This window comes from Scomber scombrus, chromosome 12 (genome assembly GCF_963691925.1).
Source record: "Scomber scombrus chromosome 12, fScoSco1.1, whole genome shotgun sequence".
NCBI classification, from domain to species: domain Eukaryota; kingdom Metazoa; phylum Chordata; class Actinopteri; order Scombriformes; family Scombridae; genus Scomber; species Scomber scombrus.
Genome location: NC_084981.1, coordinates 20,073,890 through 20,100,955, shown reverse-complemented (window position 1 = coordinate 20,100,955; position 27,066 = coordinate 20,073,890). Strand labels below are relative to the sequence as shown.

Here is a 27,066-nt window from a genome sequence, read left to right as displayed (position 1 = left end):
ACAGTTTTAAGTTCTGGTGGAGAAATACTTGGTCTAAAATCACTGGAATCTGTCTTAAAAATTACATATTTTTAGCTGTGAGATGTGAGCTAAAAGCCTCAATTCTTAAAAAATTACCAGACTAAATCTCATGTGTCCTTGATGCCCCCCCTGTACTTAAATTACCCCTACGTAATGTGCCACAATATAAAACTTAATTAGTATTAGTGAGTATACAAAAGTTGGCTATCTTCCAAAAAACAGCCTTTTTAGTACAAAATTGCCTCTTGTCTTAACCTATCCTTGAAATTGAATGACGATCTGTGCCCTGTTGATGTTAATAGAGAATGTAGTGCTTCTTCATGCCGTACTGCTCAGTCCTAGACCAATGAATCATCCACCTATTGGCACAAAACACAGCAGAGTTGGAAGTTGACCTTACACAAAAGGTTGCTCAGACCTTAGCCCAAGGGAAATGTTTTGGCCACAGAAATCAGTCTATTTGGTAAAAGATCAAGTTCAGGATAGGACTGAAAGGCGTGTGAAAACCAAATAGAGGGGCAGCAAAGAAATGTCACATCCCAATTAAATGAAACCCCAGTGCTGGATGTCTGAAAACGTCTCCGAGTGACGACAAAGCTCTCTCCATTCTTGTTGCTCCTCAGATTTTATTCTGCTGATACAATTAGCTGTCAAGTTCGTTTCACTGTGTGGATTTTGTTGATTAAAGAGACTAAAAACACATTTACAACAATGACTTTGAGCGCTAGTAATTCTCGGCTTGAACAGTTTTACTCCAAATGGGCCTCCGGCACGCTTAGTAAATGATCTTTGCCCATTTCGTGCCTCTCTGAAACTGTAATGAGACAAGCAGGGACATTATCTTGATTAAAATCAATCCCTATTGGATTACACTGTGCCACATTCCCTTGCCTGGCTTCACTCATTACAACGCTGGTTACAGCACAGAAAACAGAAATCAGAAGTGAGGAGACTCATCAAAGCTCTACACGTACACATGCACACTTGTTGAAGACTCGACAGATAATCCCTGGACTCCTCCCTGCCATCCATTACTGTCCTCAGATCATGCTACTTCCTGCTATCATGATGTTTTACTTCCCAACAGAAAATGTTTTTATTGTATAATCACTGTACTTGATTATTTAATTGAATGGAAAAAGTAGTACATTGTCACTAAAGAGAGAACTGATGATGATGAGATTGATGTGATGTTCAAATGTGTATTTTATGTCCATTTCACTTTCTTTGGGTAAAGGCTTGTAGTATCTATGATTGTGTGCATGTGTTTGCAAACCTGAGATAAAAACAGAATAAAGAATTAATGCCAGAGGCCAAGGAAAGAAAGATGTATATAGGAAAGACAGGAGACAAGAAAGAAAGAAGAAAGAGAACAAGGAGGGAAACAAGTGTGGAAAGAAGGGCCAAGAGAAAAAGAAGGAAATAATTAAGAAAGATGAGTGAAAGGGTGGTAGATGTCTGAAAAAAGATAGGACAGAAAGAAGAAAGTAAGATAGGATAAAGTAGTATAAGAGGGAGGAAAGGAAAGGAACAAGGAAGGATAAAAGGATGGATGGAAAGCTAGAAGCCTGGAAGAGAAAAAGGGAGGACGGAAGAAAGGAACAATCAAAGGTGAAGGAAGTGAACCTGAATGTGATCAAGTAGGCTGTGGGGAAAAAGGGAGGAAGAAAGGAAAGAAGGAAGGAAGATAGAATAAAGATAAGGAATGAGAAAAACAAAGGGATGGATAAGGAAGCAAGTAAAAGGATAGAAGGAGAAGAACAATGACATGATTAAAAAAAGATAGAAGGAAACAAGGAAGGAGAGAACAGAGAGGAGTGAAGGTGAGCGAAAGTGGAGGATGGAAGTGTGGGAAAGAAGGAAAGAAGAGGGGAGGAAGGGAGGAAACAAGGGAGCGAAGTAATTCATTTTCACGCCGTCGCGTCTGTCCCGTGTAGGACAACTGTGCCGCGCGAGGGTCGTCAGTAAACTCAGTCTCGAGCAGGTTGGCGTTAACCCTCACTACATCACACGCACTCACATTCTTCAACACGGTGATTTCACGGTGCATCTCTGAACAACTGACAAGCACCCAGAGGGGCATCGCAGGCACCGAGTCCACCGCCAGGCACCTGCGGGAGACGATCCACGCGCGCAGCACCCACAGAAACATACCGAGCGAGGACCATGGAGAGCGCAGGCAATGGCACAGAGGTGGATTACCGGAGACCGATCCCCGTGCTTTACAGCAACAACAACAATAACAACAGCTTGTGTCTGAACTTCGCCGACGGCAACAACACCACAAGCTTCGCGGAAGCTCGATGCGGGGGGGAACGCGTGATGCCCGGGATGGAGGACGACACGAACCCGGTTATCATAGCGATCGTGATCACCGCTCTCTACTCCATAGTGTGTGTGGTGGGGCTGGTTGGGAACGTGCTGGTCATGTATATCATTGTCAGGTAAGACTGCCAAAGTACTCACACAAAGGCCTTTTTGTTTTAAACATATTTTTCTAACATGTAAGTGAGAAGGGTCGCATAACCTGTTGCTGTGCATTGAACATAAAAGGCGTGCTTGTCTGTGTGTGTGTGTGTGTGTGTGTGTGTGTGTGTGTGTGTGTGTGTGTGTGTGTGTGTGTGTGTGTGTGTGTGCGTGTGTTTATGAGGCCGAGTGAGACCATGTGAATGCGGTGTTGACAGTGCTGCCAGCTGCAGTTCGTGCGTAAAATGCCTCCAACCTCGCGCAAAAAGCAAAAAAAAAAAAAAAAAAGCGAGCCGAGCGAGGGGATGGAGAGGAAAGGCTGCTGCACTAAAACACGCTTTCTTGTTCACACATCGGCAAGCCATCATCCATCACAACAAAACAAATAGTTCATGCTCTATGGATGGGTATATAGCATGTAAAGCCACACAGCATACTCTCTTATCCACATAACCTTAACTAAACTGGAAAATTCTGAAATTCCACTGATATGACATGATGCTGTGTATGACCCTCATGTGAGTGCTAAAACAACAACCATAATGCACGGTGAATCCTGTCAGATGCTGCTTTCCTCCTCCAGTATGAACAGCAGATTAGATATTCAAAGAGTAAATTAGATATGTTATGACACTGATCTGAAAGGGAGGTTGTTCTTCAAGACTCAACTCCAGCATTCCTGATTTTATACATGATGGAGCAAAAGATTGTATGGTTTTAGGGAGTATTTTTGTGATCTCTAGAACTCATGGTAGCAATGTAAGAGTTCAATTAAATGTTCCAACATGTCCTTCCTACTCAAATCTAGGCCACTTTCAGTCTGAATCTGTTCACTCAGCTAGGACATCTCATTAATTAATATTTCAAACTGTCTTTCAAACTAATGTCACACTTGCAGGATCTTGTCACAGGAAGAACTTTTATACTCTTTAATCGCCTGTCACAAGAGGTAAGAGATGATGATCCATGGTGCACTAGTGAGAAATGTCAAGGCCAATTGCCCACAGAATAGGTGAGACCTCGGATCTTCATTCAGTCATTTTGCACACTAAAACTAGAGACCAGTTGAGTGAGGTCTTTTGTAGGGAGAAATAATAGTGTTGGGGCTATTCAGAGTTTAAGAATCTCTCATAAGATGGATATTTTCCATGTTCATACATATGGCCAAACTGATTCACAAAGAAACCCACTCAGATTGTAAATGTACCTAGACACACATTAATTGCATTGAAAATCACCTATTGTACTAATGATATCAGCCCACCGAGATGGACTCAAGAAACAAGAAAAAAAACAACATTTAAATTGGTTCAATCCTCCCTGGCCGATGCTACGTCATTCCAGATGAGGCTCTTTCAGGTAATAAAAAGCACTGGACTGGAGGAGAAAAATGAGGCCAAAACAGGTGAGAGATGAACCTGGAAAAAAGCTGGATAAGTGTGGAGGTCTGCAGGAAGGAGGTTGATCAAGTTGCGAGCTATTTAAAAGATAAGGAGGATGGAGATAAAGGTGAGGGTAATCCCTTTCATTATCCTCACCTTGTGATTATCCACTTTATTGGTCTGATGGAGTCAGTGAGGAGTAAACGAGTGGAGGATCTGCTGTGCTGAACTTGTCAGACAGGTGCCTTAATGGCTTTGAAAGTGAAATGCCTTCACTTTATTAGTGAATTTAGACTTCTCTGTTTGGATTAACATCTCCATTACTACCATATCACATTATTTCTGGGTTGGGCCTATTATTCTCCTCACTTCTCCACTGTTTCCAGGACAGATGCAGTATCGAGTGAATGCTCATATGCCAGACTGCACACATCACCCCCTTCAGTCTGAGTGCTCCCCCAAAATAGTTCTGTTTTGCTAAAGAATGCACACATATTTGCAAGATGTTTTTCGCATCTACGTCGGATGTTTTCTACCCTCCATTACTTACGCCAGGTCTGTCCCCCTGGCACTTCCATAGCAACAAGATAAGGTGAAAAACGAAGGGAGAGCAAATGGGAAGTGAAATCACCTTTTGAAATACAAAGTTATGCACCAGCATTGTTTTAATGAGGCGATCTATGTTCGCAGCTGTCTGGCAAAAGTACAAGGATGATTATGATGTACGAGTTGGTATACTGTATTATGTATTCTAAAGCAGTTTGTCAACAAAGCCGTTGATAGATGGTGAAGGGCATTACTTGAGCTCTCTCATCCTTGGCTGCTTTGTGGGAAAGGATTTAGGACGACCCATCCCTTCCCCTTGCCTTTTCTCAATGGTAATGAAATGGGCATCATTCTGGTACTGACAGACAACTAGGAGTGTGTGTATGTGTGCAGGTGTGCCTGAGAAAAGTTTTCTGAAACTTTTTCAGCTTGACTAATGCAGCTTTAAAAGAATTGGAGGTAAGGTAAAGGATGTGTATGTGGTTCTTCTGAAAAACACAGTCCATCAGGGTCATTAACATTCATTACGCTCTTTGTCTTTCTCCCTATCTCTGCCCGTCTCTTGGTCTTTTCTCTCTCTGTTGGCAGATTTAGAGTGAACAGTCATTTAGGTAATGACACACAGTGGATATTCACTTGTAAATGGAAATGTAGTCTTGAACTCTCCGTCCCCACTTTACAGTCACAGCCTTGAATGCCATTTTGCTAGATTAAATAGAGACAGCAGTGGATGAGAGATGTTTTCCCCCTTTCTGGCTGAGTAATGATAACCTCAAAGCCATAAAACATTCTCTCGCCCTCTTTATCTCCCCATCCTTCTCTTTCTCTGTCTGCTCGTTGCACACGCACATCCGCAAACTTCAAATAAACACGGCCAGATATCTGCACGCTCAATTGGAAAAATCAATTGCGGTTGAACAGAAACCGCTGGGATCCACATGGAATACGCCACCAGTGTGAATTGCTTCATGCTACCATGGAAACACTGGGAGGTGCTTTGAGCGTGTTGAGAGCAAAATGACTCTTCTCTCTTTTCCTTTCCACTTACAACAGTGCCGTAGCCACCACCACCACCTCCACCACCTCCCCCAAAGCCCTACAAACCATCCCCAATCCAACAAGATGAGCAGCTGTGTCTGGTCAGCCACGTTCAGCCAAGCATCTCTAACACTTTGGATGCTTTCTCATTCCCTGACACCAAACGTCTGAACATGCATGTCGGAGTACAACAAATGTGACCTTACACAATTCTGTTGCTCTTCACATTTACCCTTACCGTGATATCAAAATAACTTCTACACATCTGTGTCCCTGCTGTGTACGCAAGGGTTTGAACCTCAGGAGGATGAAAGATGATCTTACGATGAGAGTCACTCACTAATGCTGCTCTCTAAAGGGTTTCTCTTTGCTCCCACTGCCTGACATGACAAATAGTGGGAGTATCCGTTCTCAGGCTGAGTTTCAAGTAACTAACCTGCAGTCTTTTGATGTGCTGTCAATACCTGGCAACCATCCAGGTTATTCCTCAATGAATAGGAGATGACTTGTGTGGGTAAAGAGAAATGGCATCCCACTCATTATCACAAATTCGTCACTGTCCATGCATAGTATTTTTACTTGGCACACAAATCAACCCTCACTATCATTGACTTTGTTTTAAATCATCTCTTTGATGGCACAGACTTGTGAATAGATAATAGTTGCTCAGAAAATCTAGATACCTTTCATGTATATTCACGAACATCATGCATAATAGATGTGAGCCAAGCACATCTGACATGCCTGTTCACACTAGTGGCTGACGAAGTACAGGAGCATCCAGCATATAGACTTTTCTCAGGTATACACAGATGAGCTGTGGATTTAATCCAACAACAGACTATTTTTTGCTCCTCCATCAGGTTTGAACTTCTGAGGTTTGAACTTTCTCCAATCCAGAACAGCATCTGTCCTTCAGAGCTGAATTCTACTGCGTGTATTTGTGTATAGTGCTTAGCACATCCTTTTCTTACCTCTTCACAATCTGTAAATATGTCAGATCCTGTACTCTGACCTGTTTTGTAGGAGCTGTTTTCACAGAGCTGAACACGCACCTATTGTGCACTATGGCCTTCAGTGCTGTTAACCAGTGACGAGTGGACAGCTTGATAATTGCTGCTGGCCTCTGGCTTTTATGCTGCAATTACTTTATTTGCTGTAGAGTACTGACAAACTCACCTGGCACAGAATGAGTCAAGAAAAATGTATTCAGGTCCTTACCTCTGCCCCCAGCAACAATAAAGCAATCAGTAGCTAATGAAGATTAATTGTTTGACTCTTGCGTTTACCAAAAAGCTGCCTGAATTGTAACAATCATTATCAGTATTATAGAATTTGACAGCACAGTGTGAGACTCAAGGAGTAGGTATTCTGCATGCTGGTTTTACTAAACGTGTGCATCTACACATAACAGGATCATACAGTGTCTAATTTGTTTTTGGGAAGCCAATTATGAGTAGAGAGTGTAGAGAGGTAATTAGACTGTCCTTCCTGTTTGTAAGTGTGTGTGTGTGTGTGTGTGTGTGTGTGTGTGTGTGTGTGTGTGTGTGTGTGTGTGTGTGTGTGTGTGTGTGTGTGTGTGTGTGTGTGTGAGGGGGGGGGGATTTATGAGCTTTTTAACACAATTGGACGCTGCTGTAGAATTAGACCGCTGTCAATCTGGATTCAACAGGAGACGTTTTGTTGAACTTGCCAAAAGAAAGAAATGAAGACAAGGACAGAAGCACAAAAACAGAGGAAGATCATTCACTCATGGCCAGTTACGCAAGGCTTTAAGAATTTCAGTATTTGTCAAATGTTGGTAGTGGAGAATGAAATCGAAGATGAAATAAGTGACTGTCACTCTTATGCACACAGAGAATTGCAGTAGAGAGAAGAATGAAAATATGATTAACAAAAGAGGAAGGAACAAAAGAGAGATTTTTGTCTCTTTCTCTATGTGATGATTGATGGGTGCTAGTGGCTCTTTTGTGTGTCTGCCGATTATAAAGTGACTCACTTACTCTGATTCTGCTTTTTATACTCTATGACATGTCCTTCTTCAATATAGACTGACATTTCAAAGTACGGCCAGTAGCTGAGATTTGCTTTCTAAATAAATATGATAATTCTGTTCCACCCCTCATTCTCCATGATCATCACAGAGGATCTGGGTTTGGCCTAAATTGGTTCCCCATGTCTTTTTGTCATATTTCCGGAGATGGAAAACCATCATTGGAGTGAATCAGGTTGAGGGCACAACACAATGCAGTGTTTGTTCAATACATGTATTGTGTGTGGGTTTTGTCACTGTGATTTCAATAATCCAATTTAGAGGCTGTTTGAAGTGTTTTGCAAACTACGTTCGACCAACTAGGCCAAGTTTGGATTGTTCTGCTTGTCATTGCCAGATAAAGAATTGTGGTTTTTAGGTTAGGTTTTTATTTTTTGTGGCTTTGTCAACTCATCCCTACAAATCATTACCAACACATTAGAGGGGAAAGTGTTATGCACATTTACAGGTCTATATTTACATTCTGAGGCTGATGATTTACAGTTTTTTTTTTAAAAACTCCTCATTTATCTTATACTAGCCCTTTATGCAGCCCCTCAGTTCAGCCTCTGCAGTGTCTTCAAGTCTCGCTCCTGATGAGCCCACTTTGTTCTGTTTGGTCAGCCGCCCCTCAGCAGACATGCAGCAGCTCCAGAGTCCCAAGTCAACAAACAATAGTAGTAGGATTTCATCTCTTTTACTCATTCTTTGCTCAAAACAGAAACTTCTCAACTACATCTGTACACGTTCTGGTAATTATGTGAGTGGTAAACGTGAACAAACCATGTTACAACCTTAGCAACAACCATAGCAACAAAAGCAACCAACAGAAAGCCATTTGTGGAGATGCACAAACAATCTAATGTCATCAGGAGGAAGTAGAGGTTACATTGTAAACATAGTGTTCAGAGCAGGTTTGACTTACAGGGAACATGCTTAACACAGACATAACACATCATAACAGTATACAAATAATAGAAAACCACAAAAAGCATGATAACTTTTCGGCACAGTTGTAACAATTTCAGCTATCTTAACTTTTTATTTAGGATGTTTCAGCCAGTTGAATATAAATTACAAATATATCATATAACAGCTGACCTTTTTTCTAAAGCATTTCTGATTTTTCATTCATTTCCTGCTTTACAATTAGATCTTGCTTTAAATTAATGTTATTAATAAAATGAAAAGCAACTTTCAGGTACATGAAACTTGCTTGAGGTAAGTAATGATTAATATCAATTACCAGGCAGTTTGCATGACCTATTTCATTAGCCTGTGTGCATGGAGAGGGTTGTGTTACACCTTTTACAGTAACTGTGGATCAATTGGACATCTGCTGAGTCGCCCCCCCAACCAGAGTTGTATTTGTGTATGAATATTGATCTCCTTGCATCAATTTCAGTCAGGCCAATCAGGACTGTTCCAATATTTCACCTCTTACTGTTGATGGATGTTCTTGCTAAACAATGTGGAACAAAGAAACAAGTATGAATATCAAAGCCCCACTCCCCCTCCCTTACATCCCACATCTTCCTCTACACGCGCAACCCAACCCACCTGTTAACAGTGTAGCAACAAAAACATGATCCCTCTCTGGCTTTCTACTGCCTTTACTAGAAGGTGTTTGATTTAGTTGAGTGAGAAACACCACTTACTGGCTTTATTGATTTTGCTGGCAACGCCTTTAAAATATTGATAAAAGTGTTGGAACTGGACTCGACAGCACTGACACGAAAGCAAACAAACTCTTGGAGGAATGTTTTAGCTGATACTAGGGTTGCAAAGTAATTGTTATTTTCATTATATGTTAATCTGATGATACTTTTCTCAGTTGATTAATTGTTTTGTCTAAAAAATATAAGAAGATTTGGAAAGAAATTCTTTGTTTTCTACAGTCCAAGGTTAAGTCCTCAAATGCCTATAATATTCAGTTTGCTATCATAGGAATACAGAAAGAAACCAGAAAATATTCATATTTTTGAAGCTGGAACAAGTTGGCTTTTTTCTTTAAAAAATGACTCAAAACAATTACTTGGTAATTAATTTTTTGTTGATAATTGTTGCAGCTCTACAGAAATGCTTTTGAATTAGAAAAACAAACAAAACAAAACCTTGATTTGCTGAATTCAATACAGTGATAAGAAGTATTTAATGATAGCCTATTGCATGCTGGAGGACTGCAACCACTGTAACTTTTGTGCACTAAAATAATGCACTCCTCCTGTGTCAATCTATTTGTGTGAAATCATAGGGAGCCTCTGCAGTTTATGAGGCTTCTGTAAGTAAGAACTTAACTAGCCAAGCCAACAGTAATGCAATGTTGGTGCAAGCTCTTGTTTGTGGGTTTGTGAATGTTTATTTGTGCATTTTTGTTTGAATGCATGCATTTTTCTGTCATTCTCTCTAACTCTCCATAACATAGAAAGCATGTGTGTATGTGAGCTTGTATGATTGCACCACCATGATCCTGTCAAATCCCCACAGCAGCACATCTATCACAAGACTGTCCATCTGTCTCTGCCTGACAGCAGGAAACACACTGAGTCCAGCTGTTTGTCTCTCTGACTTATAGCTGCTCATCTTTTTCTATTTATCTGTGTGTGTCTGTGGTCATGTTGTGTGTGTGTGTGTGTGTGTGTGTGTGTGTGTGTGTGTGTGTGTGTGTGTGTGTGTGTGTGTGTGTGTGTGTGTGTGTGTGTGTGTGTGTGTGTTTCTCAGTATGTATGTGAGTTATGACAGATGTTCGGAGGCAGCTCAAGAGATAGCAGCATCAGTTGATTTCAGGCTGGTATATTGATCCACACACGCTCATAGCCATACACATACATGCATAAAGGTCCTAGCAAGCACACACTCATTTGTTTTTTTAATCAATTTAATTCATCATATTTTTTTTATCTGGTGTATGTTTTGGTTTCTCTGTTTGTCTGTTTGTTCTTTGTAGTAAGGTAAAGGTAGATACAGCAATGCAGACAGGAAAGTTTAAACTGGGGATATGACGAACCAGAAAAGAAAAAAGACAGGATGTAATAGAGAAGAACTCTGGCCTGGCTCATAAAACAGATTAATGCCACCAGTGCAACACATTACTGCTTTCTAGATCGTAAAATATACATTGTCAGCCATTTTGGTACTTTTGGCTGAGAGGATGATAATTAATCACCTATTTTTTTTCTAATTCACCCAAACCTATGGCACCTATCACTGGTATGTCTATGAATGTCTATTAAAGGGGGGTTTGGTTACACTCTCATTGCTTTGTGCTTGTCTTTGTGATTGTGCTGCTAAAAAAGAGCCTGATATGATACAGACATCAATCATTAAATGCTATCTTACTTTCTATCTGGCACACGAAAACGCAGCAAAATCATTTCAAACCAAGGGTTGTGAATACTTGATAGTGTTATCACCCGTTGAGTTTCTATGACAACTCGCACATTTTTGTAATGATGAAAAGTTGAAGGTGTTAAATGAAGTGGCCAACTCAGATATGAAAACCCATGAATCTCTCTCTGCATGTTTGAAATTAATCCTGTTTCTCTGAAAGTGGATTTTAGACCTCGATGAGAATCCATTACCTCTCACTCAACACGGTGCCTCAGGTATCGTAAATCATCTTCATAATACTTTATCATGTGATTTTAGTCCTTGTTTTCTTTATTTCTTTTTTTAAATTTAGGGAGCCACTATTGTTAAGTCAAGTGTATTAACATGTCCTTTAATAAGAAATCTACATAATCCTGTCAACCATCTGAAATAACATATCTTTGCAAACCTGTTTTGAAATATATTGAGCATAATGATGGAGAACTGATTCACTGTTGAAAATGGTTAATCCATCTTCAATATTACAAGTTCTGTCTTCCACTATTTGCCTTTTTTAAATAAATCTTTTCTTGAGAAGTTAAAATCTCCACAGGCTTTTTATCACCATCAAGATATATATATCTCAACATACATCTCATGGCCTCTGACATTGTGTGTAGGTCCATTTACTCATAAAGGCTACATGGGGATATATCTTTACTGCAGCATCTTCCCAGTAGTGACTTTCATGACTTCCATTTACTGAAATTATTCCCAAGAGAATTAAAAACAATAATTTGAGCATACTCTAATTTGGCTGATACCACAAAAGAAATGTGGTTTCCCGACAGGATTAACATAAAAGCAGAAAGTATCCACTGTCATAAAGACAGAAAAGAGAAGTCATTTATTCATTGTCCCTAATGAGTAATGTCTCCTCATATTCATTGTCTTTCACCTCACTGTTTATGTCGACCCAAGGCAAGGACATGAGAGAAATATGTGTTATTAGTGAGCTTTTTTATGCGTTGCAGTCCCTGCTGTTTTATTCTTGGCTTTTTCACAGCTATATTACTCTCAGGAGCTCACTTACAGCCGGTGCACCAATGCAATTAATAAACATAAAGTCTGATATTCCAAGGTGATTTTTAACATCTCATGTTTTATGGGTTTGAAGACAAATCATTCCATGGTAAAACTCAATATATGTTTTACAGTCAAGACTTGTAACGCATATTTAAACATTTACTTACATCAAGTTATAATTTAAGCATAAATTACTTCACCTTCAGTGTTGCAGATTATAAATAATTTGTACCTTTTTATAATTACATTACATTAAACTTTGAGAAAATAAAAATTTAAAATTGAGAGGTAAATTTAAAGGAATACTCCGCTGAAAACGACTGTTGTGAGTAGCAAACCCTCATTCTGTGTGGGCTTGAAAGGTAGTTAAAAAGGTTATTGTTTTCACAGCGTTTATACAACGATGTCAAATCAATGCAAGAAAACAGAAGTACCTGTCTATAGAGACTTTCAAACCACACCCGCAAAACACTAGTTTTGCTAAAATGTCCGCTAGCACAGTAAGCCATTCAAACCCGTTGCTTACAGCAAACAAAAAATCGCAGTGAAATAGCAGTGATCTTAGCATCTGTAACATAATGTACAGCTTAATGTTTAAGTATCGTAAAGGTAAAAAATTATGGCAGAGCTTTTGAATTGGATTGCATTAGATTGCACTGGTGTTCCTAATAAAATGCTCAGTGAGCGTATGTGCCACAAGACAATCTAAACTTGTCAATCACTGAGGGGAAATTTGGCACACTGTTCATACCAGAGTGACTGTCCTTTTAATATCACTGATGACTGTGGCTATTGTGGGCAATATTTCAACTCATTCAGCTGGATTGATTCATGGCAATATTATATTTTTATATGATCACCAATGTGATGAAGTACCTTAATTTATTAGCTGAATTTGCTAAAAAAAAAAAAAAACAACAGTTATTCTAGTCTGGTGATTTTTTCTCCATTCACTTGATTTCCCAGACAATGTAAAATATGTATGATACTGACTGTGTATCAATATCTAAATATAAGATTCCATGTATTTTGTCCATATTGCACAATCCTAAAATAAAAACTACATACATGCAGTGAAAGCACCAACAAATCTCAACATTCTCTCACTGCTTGACATGAAAACATATACCCCGCAGTCAGACATGCACACAGTCACACCCTGTGCTCCCCAATCCATCAGGCTCCTTGCAGTGCACATGGCCAGCGTCATTGGTGAGAGCCAGAGGCTTACAGATGTCTGTTCACATGAGCAGCCTCTGTTTCTGCAACCAGGACTTAATGGTTTATATGTGCCCAGCAGCACCCCATGAATCATATACAAGGCTTCGCGTAAACCGGCCAGCTTCACAGGCTAATGATGAATTATGTTTAGGTTGCTGTATAACAAGAACCGTGCAAATTAATCAACTTCTGTTCCAAACCGTTGACCAAGAGTGTGTAGGTTTCATTTTGACATTTTGTTGAAGTATGGTCTGTTGAGTTTGTTGAATCACAACAGGTTTGGTCCAATTATAGATGCACAACGCTCACACTGGTGCTGATGGTAGTTTTAAATGCCCAGACAAGTTATTCGTCTTAATATCTGTTAGCATTCCAAAATTATCAGTTTGACGCATCAAACGCCACAAGAGGAAAGAAAAACTAACCAGACCAACTAACAATGAACTATAATAAATCCTATTCGAATTTGTGTTTTTTCTATCTCACGTCACACAAATGAACAGACACATCTGTTTTTTGTTTTTCCTCACTCACTTTGCTTATTACTGTGTTATTAACACAGTAATAAACTGAATTAGGTTTGTGTTTGTCTATCTAAGACATTCTATGTCCACTGCATTAAACAAGAGTGGAGGTAATATTCAATGGTTAATTTTGCAGCTGATGGCAATAAAGGAACAACTAAACACCAAATTGCTCAACTAAACCTTAAAAACAACAGAAAGCATACGTGCCATGGGTATTATCTAAATTGGAGATGATGTAATATTTGGCCACAAAGAAATGAAAAGTTTTTTCTTGTCACTGCCTCATTAAATCTGAGAATTATGCACGCAGAAACATAAAACCCAATGCAAGTGTTCGCTCTCTGCGTCATTATTTTCTTGTAAGTTTATAATCATGTTCTCCATGCGATTCCCTTCTGGCTGATCACAGTTGTTGCCATGGTGAAGCAAGATCCTCACATGTGAAAACAGACAGTTATTAACTAATTAACATTCAGGCACATTTAGATGGCTCTATGCTGTGTACCGTTACAGGAACATGCTGTGTGACTGGACAAGATGCAATTTCTTTCCTGCCTGGTGGTCCCTTGTGTTTTCATGTCACTTGCTCTGTCTGTGTTTCTTTAATGTAACCAGAAGGAAAACAGGCTCAGACATTATTGCCGGTCAGAAATAATTGGACCAATGTTCATCTGTTGTTGTTATTATTGTTAGCAAGAATTAGCCTGGACCCTCCCAATTACAGAGACACCATCTGTGACAATTATTGGCACCAGCAGAAAGTTAGCAGCAGAGAGTTTTAGTGTCTAAATGTCTACGTAAACATGGAAAATCTGACTTTACTTAAAACTGTAAGGAAATATCCAGTTGGTTGCAGTTGTGTGAAATGAGAAATAAAATGACAAGAATGACCTTTCCTAAGTACAAAGCATCCATGGTATCTTCAAAACAGGAAACGAAAAGAAGAAGAAAAAGACCAATTAAATAGCTGTTTTTGTATTTCTACATTACAGATTCATCAGCAGCTGAGGCTCATTACAGAGCTGGACTAGAGGTTATATTAATTTTCTTTTCAATAATTTGTCATGCAGCAGTACATGTAAGATTTGTTGGTCCTTGGTCAGAGGGAGCGTAAAACTAAAGTGTTTTTACCATAATTACATGTTTGCACAAATGGCCACATTAAGCTCTGTTGAATTTGTTTATATATTGAAACAACCAATCCTCAATTGTCATAAGGACGTTTTTTTTATGTAAATGTATTCAAATGAGCACATTAACACTGTTTCACTGATACAGTTGTGTAAATGGATGTGTGCCAAATAATTTGGCTGTGTGAATAATGCATCCTTGGGGACAGCCTGTGAGATTAGGCTACAGGTTGTCTTCCTTTTAACATGGAGCACGTGTTATACTTTCAAGAATCAGTTTCTCGTGAGAATCATCTCAGTGATAATTTACCGTCATTACCAAATCATTTTTTTCTCAATACAGGATAAATAAAGACAGATGATAAAGAGGAGCTAAGAGTGTCTCGCCACACCAGGAGGGAACCATAGCTAATGGGTTGATGGAAAGACATGAATTATACATGATTTCACTGAAAGGGCTGTTTTGATGATTTTAAGGTCCATTACTGCAGATCTTTCTGCCGCCTCTGTGCTTCATTGGTCGAGGAAAAGAGCAAGTCAAGTTGGCATAGAGGCAGATGGTATTTTCTTCAGCTTAATGTTTACTCTGTGCAGATGTTTACTTCTGTATAACCTCTCTGTGGCTTCACTATCACTATTTTTATTTTCTGTAAACACTTTTATCTGTTGTTTGTTTACTGAGATCTAAGATAACGTTCTTATCTTTTGTTTATGCAGAATTAACAGAGATTCAATTTTCTCGTCAAGCGGTTTCTTCCAAAAATGATATACCAAGCTGCGGGAGATCTGTATCCTCTTTATGAACGATATTTATCAAATGATCACCACTGGCATGAAAATTAATTTTACACTTGATAAAATAATAATGTGGGAGATATCCTTGGTAAATATAAATTTTGCAACATTATGTTATCAAGTAATACAACATCCCAAAAATCATTAAAGCTATGTACAACTTCTGAAAGTGTTTTAAATTTAATGAAATACCTGCTGGTGGGTATCTCTTTTCAAGGAAACATCATTTTGTGCACAAGGAACCTTGTCTGCTAAAAATTCTATCAATTATAATACAGCACTAAGGGAAAGTTTTTCATCTGCAAAGTTGCAAAATCTTCATACATGTTGACAAAACATTCACTTGTAATATATCTTTAATCTGTTTTCCTACAATATTCACTTGTTGAAACTTAAAGATGAATCAAATGTCTTATGGTAATATTTAGATAGAGATGGTGGACTTGGTTAAATATTGAAAAATGTAACAATGTCTTCAAGCACGAAGCAAGATGTGTTTACTTTATCAACATTTAACTGAAATCCCAACTTTTCTTGAAGCAAATTGCTTTTGTTTTTTAACCTAACCGTAGGCTGAAGTCTGGATGCAAAACAAATTAATATGTAAATGTTAGGAGAGGGTTGGCACAGGAGTTTCATTTCCAACTGCGACAACAAACAAAATTTCCAAACAAACAACAAACTTGGCAACAACAAAACCCAAACTTTACATTCATGTTTAGTTATTGTTGTGTTGAGTAATTAAGCAAATCCTCATAGAATACTTTGGATTGAAATATGGACAGTTTATTTAACTTCTCTGCCTGGCTCACACCAATTACAATATTTGAAAAACATGATGCTGGGAGTGGAGGCTCAGCAACACAGTATAGCTGTATTCAGAAGCACCTACTACACACTACCAAAAACTGCAGTATACAGTGTGCTGCTGGTGTGCAGTATGAAACTGTTAAATCTGTTTAATTTGGTGTTTCGGAATTGCAAGTAACCAAAAACAGTGGTCAAGATGACTGGCTGTCTCATCTAGCCAGCAGCTCCTCACAGAGAAAATTACAACAGCTTTGAGAATGCTGGCTCAAAACTTCTGCAGTGTTGTTGACCACTATTTCAGAAATAACTGTTTTTTGTGACTGTTCCAGTGCTTTGCATTTTGGGACACAGTAGGTGAGGTAGACTGGTTGGAAGCATACTATAGATTTATTCTGAATCAATACAACATCTGGGTATTTTTGACTGCACATTACATGCCACATTTTTGCCAAAACAGTATGTACTACTAATATAGTAGTTGCTTCTGAATGCAGCCTATGTGAAGACATGGTGGGGCAGGGGAGGGGAGGTTTCAGGAGACAGAAACTGACATGTTGATCATCACTATCACCATCAGCTGCTGTTAGCTAGCATTGCAACATTTTGCGACAACTCTTAGGAACATACAAGGCGGAAGACTTACCTCCATGGCGGTCCCAATCCTCTGGCTGGGCTCACACTGCCTCGACCTGAAGCTGCAGTCAGCAGCCTTGTAGACGGCTGGTCAATGAAGGTCTAAGAGAGGAGAGGGGATGTCAGGGAATAGCAGAAACAATAATTAATTCCCACTATTTAGAAATATATCAGGTTTCTTAATTGATAAAGACGGCAAAGCATTTAGTTGATTTAATAAACAATATACAATAAATGGGTGATCAGTGTGATGAAACCTCAAGGGCAAAGAATAAATTAAAGCTGAAAACTCATTAATAAAATTACTAATTTATCTAATTTAGACGAGATGAGGCTTTTCACCTCCATGTGGTGTGGTGTATGTACGTAAGCCTCAGACATAGGACACACATAGGAGAAACACAAGCTATCATCTGCAGCCATGTTAACGACATTCTCAAAGTCAATAAGGGGATGTTGGAAATTACCCTCAGCTCCAGCTCACCACTCAGCGTAGGGTGACAGCTTTTACTGCCTCTTGAGCTGTCTTGTCGGTCCCCGTGCAAATAAAGCCTGAAATAACAAACACACTAAGCAGTCAGTGTTAAAGTTAATCAGAATTTAATGAACTAACTGTCATCACCAGTTGTTAAGAGGATTTGGGATTATTGAGGAGGGTGCGAGAACAATGCAGAAGTAAATTACCTTGGTGGTATAATGGCAGTTGAGGTTTAATAAAGTGAAGGCCAGTGGGTATAATGTATCATTGTCACTCAGATTAATTCAATAACCTTACAACAGGGCTATGTCGATGTCGTCTTCTCATGAAATAGTGCAGCAACAGTAAAATCACTGCTGTGCTTTGTATATATTAAATAAAGACAGGATATAGTGATTTACAGATAAATGGGAAAAAAGCTTACAATCAGAACATCTTAAGTGCAAAATTAATAAATGAAAGTAGAATACAAGAGCCTTTAACCGAGAGAATCTTCTAATTTCCGGATTTCTACATTATGGCTCAATATTTTAGCTCTTAACTGCGTAATGCCATTATGTAGAGCTTTATAATTGCTCGCAGGTATATTGACATCACTGGGAGACCCAGCTACTGAGATCCTTCTCTCATTTTACATGTGCCATACTCCACTCAGGCTTGACAAATGTGGTCTGGTTGAAAATACAGCAATGTAAAAATACTTATAACTAAAAGTCTTGCATGAAAATCCTAAATAAGTAAAAGTACATAAGCAAAGTATTGAAGTAAAAGTACATGTTTATTCCCCATGACATTTTATCATCATCAATGGATTATTAATACTGAAGCATCAAAGTGTAAGCAGCATGTTACTGTTGTAGCTGCTGGATTCAAATCTTCGTCTAAAAGGTAACTTCAGTTGTAATAGAGAAGAAAATCCAATATTTATCTCTGGAATGTAGTGAATTGGAAGTATAAAGAAGTATAAAATGGAAATAATCTTAGCACAAGTACCTCAAAACAGCACTGAAGCACAGTACATCAGTAAATATACTTTCACCCCTTGTTTTCACTAATAAATACATTAATTGTATTTTTACGACATTTTTTTCCCATGAACATTGGATTCCACCTGTAAATGTGTCGTAATCATCAGGCTAGCTAGATTATGATTGTTATTTCTTACATATTCGAGTTGAGTCTTGGATGTGTGGGTTATAACATGCAAGATATATTACTGCAATGAGGACAGCCACCGTTAAACACGCCATATTTCTTTGCTGACAAGAGCTCTAAACAGTCGAGCCCTTTCAATCGTCTGGGTTCCATCCTCCTCGGTGCTAATGCTCTTTCTTCTGTTTTCTATAAACACTCCAATATGCTTCATACTCTTTCAAATGCCTCTCTTCTTTGCCCAATTTTCCACCACGCTGAGTGAAAGGACTTTTTAAAAAAGAAATACTCTTTGTAATATGAAAGGGATCTTCCTAGAAATCCTTTGATCACTGTTCATTTAAACCTCAAAAAGCTACATAACAGAGTGAGATGCATTCACCTTTAGTCAGAATCCTTTTAGTCATACTGATGAAATGTATTTTACTGTAAGCAAACACATGTTCATTCATTTCACATTTGGTTTCTGTGCCAAACCCAGAGTTGTAAAAAAAACTATTAATATTTGAATTGTGTAAAGTAAATCCTTTTCAGGATATCCATATCATACAGTTCATGGAGAAATTTGCACAATATTGTCTGTAAACAGTCAGAGGACAGTCATTTCTTTGAGATACTTTAGAAAACCTCAAGGAGTCTGGGACCCCTGTGGGCAATGTCTTCTAAACTGAGCAATTAGACGTTTGCTATCACAAAACGGGTTGAAAGCTTGACACAAGGGGGCTGAATTATTCACAAAACCTCCCAGGAGACTCTGGGACGTTGCAATCTGTTATGATTGCAACGTGCTGAAGTAACAGGGTGAGAACATGTTGAATGACAGCAGAGTTCAGTGACTGAGGCAGAAATAAATTCTGCATATTTGAATAATTTCTTGACGTTCCACGTGTCCTTTATGTTAAAGATACATCTTGTGTTTATAAAAAAAAAAAAAATTTTGGAACCAGAAGTGCTGAGAAGTGATTATATTTAGATGAGAGAGTGGAGCTGACCCTAAAGCTAGCTGCTAGCATGGTTATCATGGTTCATACAATCTATGGTTAATTGTGATAATGCTAATGCTAACGTACTTATCAAGATGAACTTACCAGAAAAACGGACCATCTGACTGCTGTGAGGGTTTTTTAATACAATGAAAATGCTGAACAAGACTTTGAATGTCACTGAAATGTTACAATTAACTTTCATGGACTGAAAATACCTTGAAAAAGAGAGGCTATAGCTACATCTATACATCTATATACTCTTTGTTTACGTTACCCATCCAACGTTGTCACCATGGTAGCGACTTCTCAATCACAACGGCCTAAAGCATACCCTGCTGTATCATCTATTTTAATCTAAATGGGAACAAACACTGACAAAATGAACATCATGCTGTATTGAAGGCGACCTGACAATAACGATTGAGACCATAAACTCATTAGGAAATAGTTCACTGAGGTAATAAATCAATTGAGAGGGTAATTTTCTCGTACACTTCTGTACAATCGGACTTCTATTTGGAGCCAGTTAGTCGCCATTAGAAAGAATACAGGTTTACGACACTTCCACATTGGCTTTACTTTTCAGACCCAGAACTACATGCTTGGTTTAAATCTGAGACGTGTTTTCATCATTTTATCGTTCTCGTAATCAATTTAAACTTTACTTATTTTCTAAAACTTTCTTTTTTGCAATATTCTGTGCCTAAACAAAAATGGTAAACATACACAGCATTTAAATCAACATGTATTTCCATGCTATTCCTTTCCGTGTACAATTGAGAGTTAGGAGAGGTAATTTCTCAGCCAATAAAGTCAAAAAAGTACATGGGTTACTTTGGATAGCTACGTGATCAAAATCTCATTACATGCAAGGTGGCAAGGAAGATGGTCTCTAAATACCATGTCATTACATCTTGCAGGAAATGGTCTGTAACTTCATAAAACTAGATTATTGGAATCAGAGCAGAAGCACATGCTTCTGAATTGGGTCCTTAAATGAAGAAATCATTTTAAGATGAAGTATTTCAAACTCTCAACTTTTCTCACTCAGTCTTTTCCCTGATCCCCTCCCTCCCTCTTTCTGTGCAGATACACCAAAATGAAGACCGCCACCAACATCTACATCTTCAACCTCGCCCTGGCCGACACCTTGGTTACCAGTACGCTGCCATTCCAGAGCGTTAACTACCTGATGGGGACCTGGCCATTTGGGGACGTGCTGTGCAAGATGGTTATGTCCATTGACTACTACAACATGTTCACCTCTATCTTCACACTCACCACCATGAGCATCGACCGATATGTCGCTGTGTGCCACCCAGTCAAAGCACTTGACTTCAGGACACCACGCAACGCCAAGATTGTCAACGTTTGCAACTGGATTCTCTCCTCTGCCATCGGGCTGCCTGTCATGTTCATGGCGTCCACCGCTGTCACCCGTAAGAATGCACACACATGCACCATTGCTGAGTACAACTGTCCAAACACACTAAAACAGTTTTTATTGTGCTTACAGGAATTGTGCATAACTGGACGTATATCTTTTATCGATAAACAAAATGGATAAGCTCTTCTGGAAACATCCTTGGAGACAATAATAATTTTACAGCCAACAATGTAGGCTATATTTCATTCCCAGATTTAAAAGAACTGAGTAAAAAAGTGATGATCTCATGAAGTAGTATTATCAGTATTATTGCATAGTAGTAGCGAGAGGTCAGTAAGGTCTTGGTAAAAAGTGCAAGCACAAAACATGAGGAAAACACATTCAGCTGTTTCTCTTTATTTCAGCTTTAAAGAGCAAGTTTGTACTCCAGCAGGCTGTATAATAGGAGACCCAGAGAGTTGTATAGGTTTTCCAGTGTAATTGGACAAAAGAATTATATGATACTCTTAAATAAAATGCTACAAGGCTAGTAATATCACTGGCTGGTCAAAGAGCTGCAAAGAAAGGCTTCTCTTACACAGTGCCTCTGTGTAATTGCATTGGTAATGGACAGAAAACTGCCACTAAAAATTGCTCAAGTGTGATTGAAACTTTGTTTGGAGAAGAGAGACTAATCAGAGATTTGCTGACACCATGATGTTGGAACTCGGAGGGAGGCATGGTGCTAAGATATTGTTGCTGTAGCTCCACAAAATGTTGTTTTCCCAGAAGACTTTAGCTTATCTCTGTAGAGCTGGCTAAAACATTTGATGTGAAACAGTGGTGAATTAATTAGTTATTGACTTTATGTTTAGATTAATTACTACATGTCAGATGCTCTCATCAACAGCAAAAGGAAATTGTGATACATATATATATATATATATATATATATATATATATATACACACCAACATCTTATAATCACTCGAGGGAGCCCATTTACGCAAACAGTACTGGCCTCATGAAAATTTGAACAGACTGCTCACACACGGTATATACGCCAAATCAAAAGATCTCGGTCGATGTAATTTAAATACACACCCGCAGAGTATTTTGTGGGCGCATTTTATTCCTTTGAGAGACTTGGACATTACAAAGATGAGAGGAAATGAGGGGAGAGGGATGAGGATATTGAGTTTATTTGTTTGCATTCAGTCAATACACAGTCAATACGCACACAACAATAAAAAAAATCTATGTGAAGGTGAGTAAGTAAAAAGCCTAGATTGGGTTATTGATTACCTCTACCTTAATTATGTATATGCATGCATATAAAAAAACCCCAACAAAGTCATATTACTAGAAAAAAAAAACAAAGCCTTAAAAAAAAAAAGTAGGGACTTTTTTTAACCCCATGAGAATAGTAGTTTTTGAAAATTGACCTCTGGTTGTCAGCGTGACACGTATCAAACAGACACAAACAGACAGAAAACTGTGGTTTGTGGTTGGTACCAAATGGCAGATTAGCAACTAGCTGGTGAAGAAAACATCTAGCAGTGGTATTTCCCTCATGAGTTGGTGGAGATCTAAAAGGAGAGTGAAAATTATTATTTTTTATTAAATCTTCTGCTTTTCTCTGTTTTGGTCGATTGGTAGGACACATTTGATAGCTTGAACATGTCACCTTGGGATTTTGGAAATTTTGATGAGCATTTTTTTCTATTTTCCGACATTCTGCAGACTCAAAGATTGGTCAAATAATCAGAGGTATAATTGATAGATTACTCCATAATTAAGTTAATCTTTCGACACATCCCTAAATGCTATTGTTACACTTGTACATAATTGCATTAGTTTCATTTTCCTCAGACAAACTAAATAAACACATTTCAAAGACAGGAAGCACATTATGTTCCTCGCAGTTAATATAAGTTAGTGATAACAGAGTGGATAAAAATAACTACTTGTGAAATTGTTCATGTGCATGTAAATGAATGTTTTTGGAGATGTGACCATATGTAGAGTGTGTGCATATGTGTCTCTTCACCCATATAAGGGGTGACCTGAGGGTGACATAGTGTGTCTGCTGCTTGTGTTTTTCTTTTGTACCCATATGCTGATCTTTTGTCATTGGCATGTTGATGCTTGAATGCTGTTGCTAGATTGGATTTTATGTGGACTGGGTAGGCTGTGGAACTGAATTGCCTTTCTTTGATAAATAAAGTTCTGAATCTGAATCTGAATCACCCTACACAGCCTCCAGCATTGTTGACTGCAAGTTGATTTTCCCTCACCCTTCCTGGTACTGGGACACCCTGCTGAAGATCTGCGTGTTCATCTTTGCGTTCATCATGCCCGTCCTCATCATCACCGTCTGCTACGGCCTCATGATCCTGCGACTCAAGAGTGTGCGCATGCTGTCGGGCTCCCAGGTTAAGAAAAATCTGTTTTTCTTTTATAAACATGAGCCACAATCAGCACATACAGCGAGATATCTTCTATGTTTCATGCCGAATGTTTTTAACCAAATGCAAATGAGAATTCAAGTTTGAGTAAGCATCTTGTGAAATTCTAAAAGCTTACGTCTAACAATGTCCCACATTCCCCACATTATTTACTGAATAACAAACTGATTGTGTGTTTTAGAATAATGAAACACAATTGAAAGCTGCCCAGAGCATGCATGTAAATACGCTGGTCTCAAGAGAAAGCAATTAGGGAAAATCAACTGAAGCCTACGGTTGTTTGAGTTTTAATTAATTGCAGTAGAAGGTGAAATGACCAACAGCAACCATTTCATTTAAAAAAACAAACAATAGCCATCTAGTGCCGCAAAATGTGTGTGAATTCTGATTAGGATGTATTTAGAAGTGGAAATAATAAGGATTTGTTCCCACTTATAGCTTTTCCACTGATCTCCTGATCATTATCCAACCACCTCTGCATTTTTTAAAAATCATTTGTCTTTTCTTCTATCATGCTTTTTCTCTTCTCTCTACCTCTTTACTCTCCCCATCCTTTTTCTAATCCTCCCTTATGTCCTTCCTTACCTACTCTCTCCTCTGTCCTACCTTGCTTTCTCCTGCTTTTCTTCTTTGTGTCGCCTCTTTCCTCCCACACTCATCTTGTACTCTTACTCAACCTGCCTCTTACTACACCTGCCTCCTTCACACTCACAGGAGAAAGACAGGAACCTACGTCGGATCACCCGCATGGTCCTGGTGGTGGTCGCCGTCTTTATTGTGTGCTGGACGCCCATCCACATCTTTGTCATCATCACAGCTCTGATCAACATCCCCAGCTCCACGTTGCAGACCATCACCTGGCACTTCTGCATCGCCCTAGGTTACACCAACAGGTACACATCCTGCAGCAGCCTTAGAATAATACTGAATATTCACTTTAGTACTGAAACTATTAGTTCTAAAAAATCATTTATAATAATTAAGTTAAGTCATTCACGGTATTTCTTAAGTGATTTTGCTTAATTTTCTTGGTTGATGAGTTTAGTGGTACGCATATTCAGGCTGATCTAGTTTTAAAATGTGACATTTTTTGACCGTTTTTGCCCCTTGCAGTAGTCTGAACCCAGTTCTTTATGGCTACCTGGATGAGAACTTCAAGCGTTGTTTCCGTGAGTTCTGCACACCAAGTCCTTCGGTGCTGGAGATGCAGAATTCATCCCGCACTGGAGCCACTAGCCGCAAGGCCCCACAACGCGACCACGACAACAGTGCACACACAGGAGATAGGTCCAATCAACAGGTAGTCTGTGTCTGTGTGTATATATACAAGGGTTGTATACTGGGAATTGAGATTCTCACCACAATATGCTAATGTTTCATGGGAAAAAATACCTGCTGGCACTGGGAATTTTTTCGTGTACTGAAGCAAAGAAAACTTCTCCATTAACGCTGTTATGCAAATGTCATGCAAATGGAATTTCTTCTTTGAAATGTTTCTCCTCAAATGGCCAAAAGATATAGATTAGTCAGGCCTCTCTTCTCCTGTTGTTCATTGATTCAAATAGTAATAATAATACACTAATAATAAAAATAATAATGATGATGATGTTGTTCAGTGTGATTATAACCTCAGGTTAGCACTATAAAGATGGTCATACATTCCCCTATACTCAGACATATTAAAACTGATAAATAACATCATAAACTCTGTTTATGACAAGAAATCCTAGCAATCCCAAGAAAGAGTGCTATATGTCCAGGAAGTAATCATTTTAAAATCAAATGAAAACCTTCAACCCTAATATATGTTGTACATGTATTAATAATAATGTACTCACTGTATGTATGATGTATGGAGACCTTCATGAAACATTACAACTGAGTATACTGCATAAATAAACATACTTCCTGTTGCTATAACTCCTCTCTCTGCAGGTATGACTAGCCTTGGAGGGGTCGTCGGTGGACTCTCGCTGTTGTGGCAGTGTTGCCAACGACGATCTCAACTCAGAGGTGACGCAGGTCACCACAGGGCTGTGACACACACACACACACACACACACACACACACACACACACACACACACACACACACACCTACACACAGACACACACACACACACACACACACACACAAACAACCCAGGACATGACTGAGACTCACAGCACAGACCATTTTGACAAGCTTAATTGCATCAGGTCAGGTCATTTTCACCTGCCGACAAGCCAGACTACTACCTGCGTGACTGTGCTTTCACTCTAATTGAAATCCATACAGAAAGGTGTCAGACTAGACTTAATACAAACAAAAAGTGTCATTGCAACACAATGACCCTGTAATTGAAGATTACTACTACTACTAATTCTACATTGTCATTATTATTATTATTATTATTATTATTATTATTATTATCTATATTGCTATTCATATTATTATTATATTTATATAAATATCAATATATCGACTATACAGACTAAATGTACAGTAAACAAAGACAGTACAGACGGAGATCCATAAAACACATTTATACAAGCCAGTAATATGATATACTGTTCTGTCTGCTCTGTGCAGAGCTGCCTCATTGATCTACGCCTCCTGTCCTAACCCTCACCCTATCACTAATTCTTCAGGTTGTAAAAAAAAATCAATTCATTATCTTATGTTTGCTGAGTTCGTATGTCTTTATATTTGCTTTTCCTCACAATATTTTCTTTTTGAATTCATTATGTGTGTAGGGATACTGGGATTTGTAGGACATGTGGTTTTATAGGGGTGACTGGACTGTATAGAACCTAATCTGATGCATTTACTAAATGCTCAAAAGGGCTTCGGCTCTAATGTCATCATCACACAAATACATCACTGGAAAGGAAGTGCTATTCAAAGCCATTTGCAGTTGTGCTCACCTACTGTGCTACTCATCCTACTTCAATATGGATTCACCCTATCATACCTTACATGTCATTAACCCTTTTCACCATTCATTGCACAGCACAGCACCATGCTAGCTTTGACCACTTCAATAAGTTTGGTTGTGTGCATGTACAGCTGTGCTCTCTCCTCTCAACCCAGTAAACCTGTTGTTGTCATTAACTGCCCTCTCTGCCTTTACTCTTTCCTTTCCTTTTACATCTAATTCATCTCCGTAAAGCCATTTTCTACCTATATGTTGGACTTGTCATTAAGTACACATACAGTAGAGCACTAAATGTTCTCTCTGCTGAATCTGACAAACATTTGAATGTACAGAAGGGAAACCAGCTGTGTTTATCACACTGTGTCCTTGTGCTGAACTGTGGATCCTCCAAACCAGCAAAGAAAACGCATCAGCCTGTTTGCACAGCGCACAGAGCGAAGTGTTTTGGAATATAGTACAAATATATGGTACCACCGGTGCATGATTAACTACAGCTTAACAGCCAGTACAAGAGCCGAGCAGAATTGTACATCTGTTGTAATCTTTAGAATTGCTTGTGCTTTACATGTTTTGCTGTATGCTTTACTTGCCAGTTGCCTTTACAGTAGCTCTAATCAATATTCTGTGTATCAGTATTTTTTTAAACAAGCTGTAAAGATGAATATGATTGTATTGTTCCCCTCTATAAAATACTGTAAGTAT

The 27,066-nt window shown here is 38.7% G+C and overlaps 1 protein-coding gene across 1 annotated transcript; it reads left to right on the top strand.

The window, feature by feature from the left end:
* Positions 1-2,187: 2,187 nt before the first annotated feature.
* Positions 2,188-26,051, top strand: oprm1 (opioid receptor, mu 1). The gene is made up of 6 exons (XM_062431052.1): positions 2,188-2,465; positions 20,702-21,090; positions 23,238-23,413; positions 24,161-24,339; positions 24,560-24,746; positions 26,019-26,051. Exons 1-6 carry the CDS (start codon positions 2,188-2,190, stop codon positions 26,049-26,051), a joined length of 1,242 nt encoding a protein of 413 aa, XP_062287036.1.
* Positions 26,052-27,066: the final 1,015 nt, after the last annotated feature.

What these genes read in the sequence shown, in the direction of transcription:
- oprm1 (XM_062431052.1), top strand. Translation starts at nt 2,188, where the DNA reads ATGGAGAGCGCAGGCAATGGCACAGAGGTGGATTACCGGAGACCGATC. An exon ending in GTCATGTATATCATTGTCAG is followed by an intron (nt 2,466 to 20,701) that starts GTAAGACTGCCA and finishes CTTTCTGTGCAG; the next exon opens with ATACACCAAAATGAAGACCG. An exon ending in GCCCTAGGTTACACCAACAG is followed by an intron (nt 24,340 to 24,559) that starts GTACACATCCTG and finishes TGCCCCTTGCAG; the next exon opens with TAGTCTGAACCCAGTTCTTT.